The 13765-nt window shown below is 39.2% G+C and overlaps 1 protein-coding gene across 2 annotated transcripts; it reads right to left on the bottom strand.

The window, feature by feature from the left end:
* Nucleotides 1-4811: 4811 nt before the first annotated feature.
* On the bottom strand, nucleotides 4812-13726 carry tbx3 (T-box 3). 2 transcript variants are annotated; one of them, XM_011481780.3, is made up of 7 exons: nucleotides 12019-13726; nucleotides 10840-11122; nucleotides 10545-10691; nucleotides 9604-9680; nucleotides 9205-9362; nucleotides 8150-8796; nucleotides 4812-7439 (listed from the first exon to the last, which is right to left on the bottom strand). In XM_011481780.3, exons 1-7 carry the CDS (start codon nucleotides 12408-12410, stop codon nucleotides 6984-6986), a joined length of 2160 nt encoding a protein of 719 aa, XP_011480082.1. In that variant the 5' UTR covers nucleotides 12411-13726; the 3' UTR covers nucleotides 4812-6983. The 2 variants fall into 2 exon arrangements, with proteins under 2 accessions (XP_011480082.1, XP_004074812.1); XM_004074764.3 differs by having other exon boundaries at nucleotides 6984-7439; nucleotides 10855-11122; nucleotides 12019-12410.
* Nucleotides 13727-13765: the final 39 nt, after the last annotated feature.

Raw genomic sequence — 13765 nt, 5'->3', positions numbered from 1 at the left:
CTTTTATGTTGCAGAAACTCTCAAGTTACTTCCATCCCCAGATGTTGCAACTTGTACAGTTAGTGACAGTTTCAATGACGATAACTAAAGCAATAAAAACAATACATGCAGCTTGTTAAATTATTAGTTCCATTAATGTATAGAATGTTTTCTAATAGGTCACAAATGAATTATTGGTAATAAGGGGACCTAGGAATATTTGGAACTGTTTGCTACAAACAGTTACAAATATTGGCATCGAGTTAGAAAGAAGAGCAGCTGAGATTAACTAAAAAAGCGACTAAAGAATAAATGAATTAAAGGATTCAGTCTAATAATAGTTTTTTAGATACAAGTTTTTTAGATTGACTACATGTTTTATGACAATAATAATAGTAATAATAATAATACATTTGATTTATATGGCGCTTTTCGGGCACACACGGTCAACTTGCAAGTGAAAAACAAAACATAATTGTAAGAATAAGACAATCCTTAAATTTATAAAATCATAAAAGACGGTAAAACTATGAATTAATTAAGATCAGCAATGTTTCACAATCACTTAGGCCACTGTGCGGTATGTTTTACAAGTAACCTATTTCTACAGGATTCAAATACTGTAGTTATTACTGCTAGTTTTCTGAATAAAACCTGCAGAGGGTGGCACTGAATACCAGCATAAAAGGAATACATGTTTAATACAAATATGGTCAAGGATTTCCAATAATTTCCCTTCAAACTTAATGAACCATTGCCAACATTGGAATAAATGTACACGTGACTTGGAAAAAACATTTCTTTAAAGATATTGCTTTAAATCAATGGTTTTTAAATATTTTTATGTAATAAATCTAACTTACATCAGTAAATATAAATGAAAAAAACGTTTTTGTCAATTGGAAATAACTTCAAGAGTTGTGATTTTAAAATGCATTTTAAGATTGAGACATTATTTTTTGATTTAAAGGCCAAAAGCATTTCTAAAAACAACAAATAGTAATAGATATTTAACAAGAAGATAAGAGTAGGCCAGAAATTCATCATATTTGGTTACATTTTCTATAAAAACGCAATAATAAATTTCAATTTCAAAATATTTTGACATGTCACTAACTTCATTGAGACTTTTCATCAGCAGATGGTGCAATTGTGTCAGTCTGGAAGCTGTTGACTCAACAAAGTGGCTCTTTATTGACAGCACTCAACCAAAATGTTTTATTCATTGCTCGCTTTACCTGTTTACTCTCAACCTCAGCTATATTTCATCAAAAATGGCTTTCTGGCTTACAGTGTTGGCAATGTATGTACATGTATAATGACAAAAACAGACGTTTCAAAACATCTGATATTGATAATGCGCAAATAATTTATTCTCTGCTGTTTGTTGAAAATTCACGAGTAGGGAACAGACTCCAAATTTCAGAAAAGCTATTGGAATATGATTTAACATTAAAACACCCCATGGAATTTATGAAAACCTTAGTTTAATATTAATAGGTTGTTTTCCCTGAATAAACAAAGATATAAATAAATAACAGAAAACTCAATAAAATGAGAAAATGTCAAAAGCTGGTTTTAAAGGTATGATGAATGAAATTAAATAGGTTCTATAGACTATTTCAGAACAATTTATGGTAAATGGTAAATACCATCTACTTACATAGCGCTTTTCTATCTTCTTGGATGGTTTTACTGTCCCATTCACCCATACAGACACATACACACACAAACAAACATACATGCACATTCGTACACTGATGGGGACCCTGCTGCCTAGTTTACACTTGTGTAAACTAGGTGCCAGGAGCAATGTGTGGTTCTTCCCCAAGGAAACTTTGACATAGGTGGGGCAGGAATCAAAACTGCAATCTTCCAATCAGAGGTCAACCGCTCTATATCTGCTCCATGACCACCCCATGTAAATCAGTAGTATGAAAAAAATCAACGTATCTCAATATGTAGCATTTTGACATGCCATATTTTTGCAGGGACAGTTTTTCTTTTTAAACCTTGTGCTATCCTAGGCACTTTAACGTTGGGAGTTAGACCCACTAGACAGTGCGCTGAACCTTTTTTCTTCAATGATTTGTGAACCTCACTGGTGTCCATGGATTACATGAAATCTTTCCACCTTTATCCACCTTTGTCATGGTAGGGAGAACACGTCAAAGTAAGGGTGGGGTCATCCAGGATAGCACAAGGGTTAAGTGACAAGTGTAGTGACATATTTTGGACACAGGAGGGCACTGCCATTCCATGATAAGTCATTTTGTAGTGAACGCTTACTTGAATTTATACAGAAAAAGTAATCAATTTCTTTATTTTTCTGTGTGCTGTTTTGGCTAAACCCTGAAAATAACCGATTATTAAAGTTTATGGCATATTAGGTCTAATTTATTGACTGAAAGATAAAATAGATCAGTCTGTCTTCTAGACCAGTGTTTTTTGACCTCGTTTGAGCTTAGATTTTTTCTAGATAAAAATCAAAAGGCACACCACCAACTCAAAATGTAAAAAAGAACCTTGTTACCTGTATTAAAAATATTCAGTTAAAAAAAAAATCAAACTATCGTGAATAAGAACCAAATAAACACAATAAAAGGTCTTTCATGATTATTTACTCACTGAGATACTGTCTGCTGATCACACAAGGTCTGCAGAAAAATTCTCGTAAAATTTGAAACAGATAATAATTCATAATTTTCAGATAATAATTCACTTTATTTCAGACTCAGATGCAGTCCATAAAAGAATACAGACAGAACATACAAAAAGAAGAGATACAATTTACAACCATTTAAACTGAGTATAATCTCTGTGCCCAGTGCTTCCTTAAGGCGGAGGTGTAGCAGCATGAGCTTCTTCGAGGGTCAGTCAGAGACATTATAATTGTGTTTTTGGACTTGTCCAGGTGCTCCATGAGGCTGAAGATGAACACATAGTTGACATCTTGGCAATTTTCAATGTTTTTGACTACTTCAGTGAAATTGAATAATTTTCCACGACACACCAAATTATCTCTGACGGCAAACCAGTGTACTGCGGAACGTTGGTTAAAAAACACTGTTCTAGACCTGCTTGTTCCTTTTTATGGTCATGGGGTTGCTGGAGCCTACCCAGCTATTGTAGCACAAAGGTGGGGTACACCCTGGACAGTTCATGGGGGGGCTATTCAGGGCAACACATAGACAGACACATTCACATGTGAAGGACTATTTAGAAACACTGATTAACCTAGGATGCTTGTTTTGGACTCTGGGAGGCAGCTGGCATGCCTGTTTGATGTGATCAAACATCGTAATATCTTGTGATGGGGAATGTTATGTAGTTTTTAATACTTATTTTGTATTATATCTGTCTGTACTTTTTTACATAATGGACTACATGGAAACAAGTTTTTGGTTAATTCTGGCTTGTAACCATGTGTTTTTCTTTAAATTGAGCTGTACCTTTTTGAATATAGTATTATTATTATTATTATTATTAATCTCTGGCAAAAACCCATACATGCATGACGAGAACATGCAAACTCCACACAGAAAGGACCTAGCCAGGATTTGGACCAGGGCCTTGTTGCCATGGAGTCATGGTGCTAAGACCCACACCAATGCAGATAAATCCAAAACCAAAATTGAAACTAAAATTGTACTTTTCATATCAGTGACAAACTTACTTCTTCAATTTGAAATATTTAATAAGTATACAATAAAAAATCTTTTTATGAAGTTTGTGTTTTACATTTGAAAGACACTTGTATTTCTAGTTGTGACAGGGAAATATGTGTAATACAGGAGGAATTCATCAGAAGTCTTCCTCAGAAGTGTATGCAAGGTAAAGATACTTTTCTTTTGTGCGTACAAACTGAGCATTTACTCCCTCCTGTGTGATAAACAAAACTTTCTTGTCAGACAACTGGGACTGAGTGCAACGGCTACAGGAAACATGGGTTCAATAGAAGACTGACACCACTTCAGCGTCACATTTTAAAACACAAAGCTATAATTATTACCTACCAGTGCCAAGAGTTACAACAAGAGCTCTAGATAAAAGCCATCTGAGCCGACCCTGTATTGACTCTGAGTCATCTCTAGATTATTTACTACATTCAGATCCATTTATGAAAAAAGCGTTCTTTCACTTTGGAAAACACCAATATGTCTAGTGACATTTGTAAACAAAAGACAAAAACTCAGAGATCAAATATTTTTGCTGAATTGATCAATTTTTTCTGATCTGCGTTTTAATCAAATTGTTTGATAACAGGAGGTTTTAGCCATATAAAAAAGGAGGCTATAATTTATGGCCACTAGATGGCGCAACTTACCCTTGGCATTCACCATAGGTGAAAGATCTAAGTGGAAAAGGGCTGTGTGCTCCAAATGAACAATTCAAAACCCCTGCTTAGTGAGCAAAGAAAATAAGTCAACAAAATGCTATTTACTCCCTTCAATGTTTTCATAATTGTACAGCAAATATTATTTTATGTTGAGGGTGAATTTCCTAGGCTGTAAAACTGCAGATGTAAAGGTTTGCGTTCTTGCATTTTAAACTTTAATTTCGCATTTTAATTTAAGTTTCATATCCGGCCGCACACAAACGCTGAAGATAAATTATACTTTATTTAGTTCTATTTTGAGAGTTGTTAACAAAACCAACTAATTGAGTTTTTAAATTGACTTTTTTTACGTTTTTGATCTTTGCTTAATTTAAAAATGACTACTTGGTTTATATATTTTCTATTTTCAAATGGGTTTTTTTGTACAAGATTGCGCGTGTTACTTCTCAATGAAGCTAATATATGTTCTTCATAAAAACTCACAGAAACCAAAAGGATTTAAAATGCTTTATTTCAGTTTTTAATTAGATGTCCTGACATTGTAATTTATTTTGAGCGCCTGAAAGGCAGAAAGGTGCACAGAAGCGCTGATCCTCCACGCAGACTAAAAAACATGTCTTTGCTTTAAGGAAAAAAAAACTTATCTTACACTTTAAGCAGCCCTGTGACAAAGTCAAACTGTTGGTCAACCTCTCTTATCCGTCCATCACCGCCTGCGCTTACACTCTGTTTGCGCTTTGGTCCTTTTGGGTTCATAAAGCCGCGGCTGCTGCCGCTTGGGGGCGTCGCATTATGGGAAGATTACAGACGCATTGTCGCCTTCCGTGCAATAAAATGGAAGATATGCCCGCGCAAGGCGCCAGGTGAGCAATAAGGAGGACCAATTGAGACAGTTTGTATCATGTTTACACCTATTCACCAGCGCCAGGCGGGCTAAACATTAATCAGAAGATATACAAATGCAGATATGGTCTTGATAAACTCTTGACTGAGTGTGCAGTTGAAAGAGTTTTTTTTTTCTTTTTCTCACTCTGACCGACAGTAACTTTCCTTTTGTTTTTCAGCTTTCTGAATTTTTTTCCTTCAAAATTTAATTTCATAAAAGAAGTTGGATCTTATTTTGGATCCACTTCAGAAGAAATTGCACTTTCATTTTTAAACCTAACTCTCACATTTGCGCTTGAATCAATTTTGATTTTATTCTGAGTGGGACAGCAAAAAAACGACTACAACATTTATTTTATGAACACTCTAGTTTAATAGAGATTTAATAATTAAGAACAAAATATTTTACCTGAATAAGATTTCAACTTTCATGCGGATGGTTTTAAATTTGACAAATTAATATTTTTGTTAGATTGATGCACTAAAAAAACAGCATTTGAATGTTTTTATTGAAACTTTCAACCACACGATGTCGATGTTGTAAACTAGACAAAACTCCGGTACAACATAAACCCACTGACAACTTAAGATAGACAAAAAGAAACCTTCATATTTGTATCGATTATGCGGCACTATGACGATCAGGTGCGCAAAATGTGGAATAAAAAAGAGGAGGGAGGGGGATCCATGTTCGTTACGCTTTAACGACACTTTTCCAAAAGAAAAAATATATTTTTTTATTTTCAAGCCACGGGTGCAGTGCGTTGTCGCCTTTTCATTCGTTTCAAACAGTAGCACTTCACACACAGGGAGAACAGGTGAAAATACAATGGCACATAAGTGTGAATAACTACAGCTGAGGTGTTTTTTTTTCTTTCTTTTTTATGTGAAGGGGGCATAAAGACAATATATTTTTTGAAAGAGTTGAATATAAACGGTAAAGGGGAAAAACAAAGAATAATAATAATCCACAAACTTTTTACACAGGTACATTGATAATAAATTAAGAACTGATCCCTAAAAACAAACTACTCCATAGTATGTACAGGCAATACCAATATGAAATAATTACATAAATATTTGATATATCCCTATTTACACAAATCAAATTATCAATAGTAACTTTTATTTTTCGTTTTTTTTCTTTTAAATAGATGTCTGCTTCCCTTTGCCGGTTCAAATCCACATGATTGGGCACATTTGGCCCAGCAGTCATTCCTTAAGACCTTTTTTTTATTTCCATAAAGAAGTTGAATGAATTTAAAAAAGAAATTGGGAAATGACTTTTAAATTTGGAACCTTTTTTTTCTAAATGTTTCCTTCTTAAAAGAACCTCCTGGATTCAGAGGACATGCAACAACCGATCGATCAATCAGTTCATAAAGCTCCAACACAATACAGCAGTCTATTTTTTTGTAGGTCAAAGATTCGATTCAGAGTGCATGTTCCAAATACTTTTTTTTTCCTTAAAGAAAATCCAAGGACAGAGCAGCAACTTTTCCAAACTTTCCAAAGTCACAGACACACCAGCGCCTCCTTTCAATACTTGTATGGTATTCAGATGACAGAGGGGAAGGGTTTCATTTAAGAGAAACAATGAAAAGAAAAAGAAAGAAATATACATTTGTATTAAACAAAGTGCATCTCAGAAACTAAAAAAATCCAAAAGTTGACGTTTGGAGTTATTCATTTAATATTTTATTCCTCAACCTTAATAAATCTGTGAAGTTGTCCTCCTAAATGAAGTTGAAAGTCTTTCTGGTCGTTTTCATGCTGTTCCTTAAGGCGACCCGCTCCGCGCCCTGTCCTGGCTGGAGTCCAGTCCGCTGACCAGGCGCTGGATGCTCTGCAGCTCGTTCGCGGCCTCCTTCTCCGCGCACGCTTTTGGAGACATGGACACGGATCCAGATGACACCGTGGATGAGTGGCTGGTCACTTCTGACGTGGAATCCAGCGTGACGGCAGACACGGGGCTGGCAGGGACGAGGCCATCCGGTTTAAGCTCGGTGCCAACGCCGCCGCCGCCGCCCATCGATGGCATGGCCGTTGTGAGCAGCGTGCTGTCCGGTACCGTCATGGGGAGGGGGTAGGGGCTGTACCTGAGGCGCGGCCGCACCGCGTTCAGAAAGGGGTGCCGATGAACCGAGGAGGAGGCAGCGGAGGAAGCAGCGGCGGCCGCTGCCATGTAGGTGTACGGATACGGGAACAAACTCCCGAATGGAGACATGGCAATGCCCTGTGGGGGAGGACAGAGAAACGGAGCGTGAAGATCCAGGCTGGTGCCGTAGCATAATATGGGTAAAAACGCGAGGAAAAAAACATCTTGGAAACGCATTGCATTAGAAAGAAAATACCAGAGGCGTCTTTGTGTCCCCTTTGTTCACGTTTACTGCTTCTGTTTTGAAACCTTTCAGTACTAAACCCCCTGAGCGCGCGCTGCAAAGCTTTAAGCAGTAACACAAGCGTGTTGCTTGCTCAAGAATTTGTAATTCAAACGACTTCTGCCATCAAACAGAGTAAACTGTCTTTAAAGATTTAAGTCCAACAAGAAAACCAATGAAATCACATTTATTGACTCTTAAAATATCATTTTTTATCTCCTAAGCCAAGGTGGAACGTACCAAGCGCGAGTAGTGCAAGGGCGCATGTCAATAGATTGTTCAGTACTTCAATATGTTGTGTTTTTTTTTTTTTTTTGCATTTTAAGTTTGTGTCTTCTGAATTACAAGTAAAAAACAATTTACTTTTGTCAAATGTAAAAGTTTTTATCTGATTCAACAGTCAGATAGAGCGCATTTTCTAACTTGGTTTGATTGTTTTAATAAATAAATATTCTTATAACATGAACGGTATCTCTGCTTATGACGTGTGAGATCTGTCATTCGGCAGTCCAATCACATTCTTCATAGTTGCATGAGGTCCCGAACAGAAGTAAACAGGTTTTACCTGTGATGCCAAGACATGTTGCTGCAGGTGAAAGGGCAGGCCCGGCGTCCCCGCCAGGCTTTGGGAGGGCGATGCCATGCTCGTTGTGTCCATGGTGCTCACTCCTCCCGAGGAAACTGCTGCCAGTAGAGGTCCCATCCCCGCGGCCATGTTTGAGAACGCACCCCCCATGTTGAACTGACTGGGGTGCAACAGAAACGGGTGCGCGCTGCCAAGGTGATTGAAAAACTGCTGTCCTGTTAAACCTGGTGGAAATCCGAAATTATGCAAGTGGTTGTGGCCCAAGTGCGCGCTGTCCGTCTGCACAGTCAAAGGCATGAAGCTCTCTTTGTTTATTGACCTGCACTCGTCAGGTTTGGACTGGTCCAGGTTGGGGCTCTTCAGGTCTTCCCCAGAGCGCGTGGTGCTGGAGATGACCGTGATGGGGCTCTGCCGTGAGTCTGCCGGGGTTTTCTCAGTTCTAGGGCCGCGTTCACGAATCCTGCCGGCAGAGTCGGTTGTGAGGGCATTCCCCCCCTGCTTCATCGGGCTGGCCTCGTGGTCCTTCCCGTCTTCGGTAGTTGTGGAGATCTTGCTGGAGTCCGGTCCGTCTTTATTGTGTCCATCTTTGCTCTCGTCGTCGCTGTCTTCGTCACTGTCGCAGAAATCTGCAGAGGAAAAAGGCATTTGTTGACTTTTGCGATCACCTTTCAAACGTGCAGGGCACTTGTTGCAACGTACGGGAGCGCACTGGTATCCAATGACACACAATTAGTCTGCTCAGCAATTAAAGTTTATTTTCCCGATTCCCACCGACATACATTTCAGGCACACAAATTATGCAACCAATTAATGACTAAATTCTTTCCTTCTTGCGCTTTTTTACGCATTTCAATTAACATACAATGTGGGAACATCCAATTAGTTTTTCCTTGATGGTTCGCACGTCAGTATATAGAGCATGTCAGAACTGTTAAATATGCTTTAAAAAATACCAAAGCGAAAAAACAACAAAAAAAAAGTCTTTACTCGACTTTCTAACGTTAGAGGAGGGTAAAAGAATCTTGACATCTTACCTTTTAGGTGTGGGGGGGGCACAGTGGAAACAGCAGGGGAGGAGGCCTGGCCGAAGCACTTAAAGGGGGCCTGCTCGCCGGAAGAGTCGTCTGAAGCGCCGTTTTCCTTTTTTTGCTGCTCCTCGTAGGAACGCATGGATTGAAGGGCCAGCTGTTTCCTACAATCCAAAGATCAGGCTGTTAGAAGCGGCAAAAGTCAAAGTTCTGGTTGGGGTAGCGCAGGAAATAATCAAATATAATATTTAGGATGTTATCAAAAGACCAAATCCACTAACTTTGTATGTATTCGTTTATTTAAAAACGGAAAGTATTTTTAAAAGGGAACATGTAAAAGTTTCGGTGCAAATTTAACCCAGCCAGATCCCCTTCGTTTTTTTCTATTAAATCCTCTTGTCTTACCTCTTCTCTCGCCTCCCATTCCCGGTGTCACGGAATCCTTTAGCAAACGGATTATGATCGATTTTCAGTTGAGTTATCTGAAATAAAAAGAAATTATATGTAAAGACACGTAAATGTATAAATACATTTTTTATTTATTTTAACTCGTGCCTTGAACTATGTTCATGTTGGGTTGTTAAGTTAAAAACACCTCGGAAAAGCTCAAATAAATTAAATACATTAAACACTCAAGTCTGCACCACTCTTTTATGTATAAAGAATATCAGAAAAATAAATTAACAACTTTGTTTTGACTTTACACAACTCCTCTTCCTCCACTTTAATTCTTGTGCGCAATGGCGCACGAGCGCAGGTGGATGCGGTGCCAACGTTTTCCATCTGATTTTTTTTTCTAAATTGATTTTAATTAAGAATAAAAGTCTTAAAGTTAAATTTCCATCCTCCTTTCATCCCCTTCCTCTTTTAAACCCATCCCCCCTTCCCCGGATTTTTCTTTTTTCCCCTAATTTTTTTTCAAACCAAAGCCCCTTCAGTTAACATATACACGCACACACACATGCACACATACGTATGCACAAAATATCCAGAGGAGGGAGAAAGGAAGCCTGAGCCAGTGCCAAATCCCTTTCACGTGATTAAATAAACGTAAGATAACCTGTATAGCATTCCACAGAATTATTACTTTCCGACCACATGCAGGTTGGTGAATGTGGCACTTCCTTGCAACATCATACCCCCCCCCCCCCCCCGCCAACCACCAGCCCCCACATTCTCTCAACCAGATATGACGTCTTTCATATTTAATGACAACAAAATGCTGCGGTGCATGAAAGAGAGCGCGCGCATGACAGGACCGGGGACACACCAATCTATGTTTGGGAAAATGTTAAAAAGTGTTGGAACACTCTCCGGCCACCCCTCAGGGTAATAATCCTGCTTACCTTGTCATTTTGATAGGCAGTCACGGCGATGAAATCCGTTTCGGGGAAAACGTATGTTCTGAAGGTGCTGTACGGGAGTTTGAGAATATCGTTTGCCCTCACAATGTGAAAGCGAGGCTGATATTTGTGCATGGAATTAAGAATAGTCTGCAACAGACACGTAAAAAGAAGCCCTAATTAGAAAATCAAAAACAAGCATATTATGCTCTTTATACATTTAAAAAACAAGAATATAATAATACAATAAAATGCAAATAATTCAAGAATAATTCGATTATTAGGAAAATGTACATACATTAGTTGAACTTACAAATCCATGCTTGTCGGAGATGTTGTTCGTCAGCTTGAGTTTGTGAAAATTAACAACTTTTGACATCCACTGCTCCCCAGTTGCTGGACTGTCCGGGTGAATGTACATCCTCTTTGGCATTTCGGGGTCGGCCTTTCCTGCCACCATCCACCTCGAATTGTGAAACTTGTACCTGCAGTCGTCGGCTGCAACTATATCCATCAAAAGTATATACTTGGCCTTCTTGTCCAGACCAGTGCACCTCACTTTGAAGGGAGGAAACATCCTCCTGAAAAGAAGAGGGGAAAACATAAAATAAATAAGGTTGGAGAAAAGGTTGGGGGAACTTTAGCAATTCTTTGTATCCAAAAACTTGGGGTTAACGCACAATCTGCTCTAAATGTTACCACTTATAACTAAAAATAAACACGTATTTTTTGCGTACATCTACAATTTTTAACCACTTTTTTGGAGTTTATGGTATTTGCAACAAAAATCTGCCTCTTAGTGTGTGCGTTAAAGAAAGTGTTTGACCTTTTTAAAGCTTTGGAAGACTTTACACAGCAGCCCCTTTTGCATATTTTCACTGCCATGACGACAAACAACCAAGACCGAGCTTTACGCACCCACACTTGACATTTTAACACACAGAGCATTTTCGCAAAGGGTGAGAGGATTATAAGCAAACCATATTCCTGATATCAGAACGTGTGTACGGATCCTTAAAGCTGAAAGCTAATGGGAGCGGACGCTGGAATTAAACAACCCAGCTGCTGCATGCATAATCTCCTTTTTAAATGCGTTTGTTGTCATTAAAGACGTGTTCATAAGCAAGCATGAAAGCCACCAATTTATCAACAGGTTTTCATCTTCATTCTTTAAGTGTTTTACTATACTTAGGTGGTGTGTTGGTTTTGGTTTGGGCTTTTATTTTAAAGTAGGCACATGTTTTACAGATTATACTTTGGTGCCATCTGTGTGGCAATTATGAGAGGTAATTGTCTTAGATTGTGTTAAAAAGGGGTCGAGAGAGGGGGTGATTAAAATGTGTAGTATAATTTAATTAAAGCCTTACATTTTTGGGCAACAAAAAAGTTATTTATGAGGGTACACAACTGATTCTTGAAATGAATCATTTTACTGTTTTTGTTTCGTTTTCTTTTTTATTTAAACAAGCAAATTCACCTTCCGGATTTTGTGATCACCATCTCGGTACCCTTCTTATGGAACAGTTCCCAGAGCTCCTTGGCTTCCAAGTGAACTTTAGGGTCATCCTCCACCTCTTCCTCGGGCTCCAGGCTCTTCATTGGCCTTAGGTGGGCGGCTGCAGCCTGGTGTCCCAGCGAGGAGAAGTGAAGGCCGGTCTCCGCGGCTCCCATGAGCTGGTCCATGATCGGCTTCCCCAGCGCGCCCGGCAGAGACAGGGAGCCATTGGGAGGCAGAGCCAGAGCCGGGAAGAACGGAGGCTGGTGACCCAGCATTGCACTCATGGCAAATTCCGGACCCCGGTGAGGTATAAACGGATGATATGCCATACTCGAGCCTTGTATGACTGGATCTCTCATCAGGAAGTTCATCCAAGTGCAGGCAACAAATGGAGACGATCGTTCGCAGTGTTTCTTGGAGTAGCGCAAGCTTTCAAGAAGAGCAGTAACTTGGAGTGAAAATAAGATTTAAAAAAATAATAAAAAAAATCATTAAAAAAGTTTTAAAATAAACCAGAATTCCTCTTTTGGTGCAACAGAAACAAACATCCAATATTTTTCACAAGTTCTGAAATCAGTACAGTCCGGCGTTGAGGTTTATGATGAAAACTTTGAGAAGCAAAAAAAGGATCTCCATTAATCTTCAGAGGCGCACCGATTCACTTCGGAGGCTGACACTCTTCTGACACCCCTGTTGGCTTTCGGACATTAGTTGATCTGGACGCACCGGGGTGAGTCACTTTAATTGTCCGCGGCGCATTCTTCCTCCTCCGCCGCCGTTCAAAATATCGGCATTCCTTTTAAAAAGCGTTCCTTCTTATTGGCTTCGGTCCTGCTGCGAGTGCGACGTGATGAAATATTTCGATAGCGCCGAATAATCCCCCCTGCCTTTACGCACTCCGGACATGCACTCTGATGCGCACACACTCACTTAATTCCTCCTCTTTCTGCCGCGCGCGCACACACTTTTTCAGAGGAATACGTGTGCAGAGAAAGGAGTCCGGAGAGAGGAAGAGAGAAAGAGGTGGTAAGGTCCCAGCTCCGTGATTTTCCTAGCGCCTCTGTGGCCCATAGGGCTTCATAGTGTATGGGATGTGTTGCGTGTTACGAGGAGCAGCGCACCGTTTGATTGGCTCTTTCACGCTTTCGGACCAATTGTGTGGCTCTGTGGGCGTGGTTTTGACAGGTCGGGCGGAGGGGACAGACTTCAGACTTATAAAAAGGTGTTTGGACACTCGGAAGAGTTTTTTTTTTACTCCCGTCAAACGCCACCCATCCTCGGTCAGTATCGTGTGAATCTGTCAACAGCGGGCAGATGCGGCGCTGACGAACAGCACAGCTAAGCCGGGCAACCGGCTCTCTCCAGCGGGGGAGATGTTGCGCTCTGCTTCACACTGGCTGTGGATTCTCTGAGTGTTTGCAGACTTTTAAAGATTACAAATCTATTAATTCTTGGTTGTGTATTTTGAAATGAAAGCTGGAGAATTTACTAGTTAATGCAGCACCAACAGTTATAAGTTATCGATTTGTGCATGCATAATTCATACAGACTTTTCAATGTTTCTCTTTACTGTTTCTTTGTCTTTTTTTACTAAAGTCTCAAATTTGCTGTCACAACTATGTGTTTAGAAGTTGTTTAAGAATGTATCATTTTTGGTAATAAATAAGGTATTTAACAAATATTTAATCAAAAAACAAATTTTTTCTTCTTCTTTGAGATCTCCAAA

This window comes from Oryzias latipes, chromosome 12, assembly GCF_002234675.1.
Source record: "Oryzias latipes chromosome 12, ASM223467v1".
Lineage (NCBI taxonomy): Eukaryota > Metazoa > Chordata > Actinopteri > Beloniformes > Adrianichthyidae > Oryzias > Oryzias latipes.
Note: the sequence above shows the minus strand (reverse complement) of the source record. Positions and strands in the feature narration are given on the sequence as shown.

Bases quoted from the DNA above. Each gene is read 5' to 3' on its own strand.
- tbx3 (XM_011481780.3), bottom strand. From the start codon at position 12,410: ATGAACTTCCTGATGAGAGATCCAGTCATACAAGGCTCGAGTATGGCA. The intron at 11,123-12,018 runs GTGAATTTGCTT...TCTTCTTTTCAG, and splicing joins GTGATCACAAAATCCGGAAG to GAGGATGTTTCCTCCCTTCA. The intron at 7,440-8,149 runs GTAAAACCTGTT...CCTCCCCCACAG, and splicing joins AACATGTCTTGGCATCACAG to GGCATTGCCATGTCTCCATT.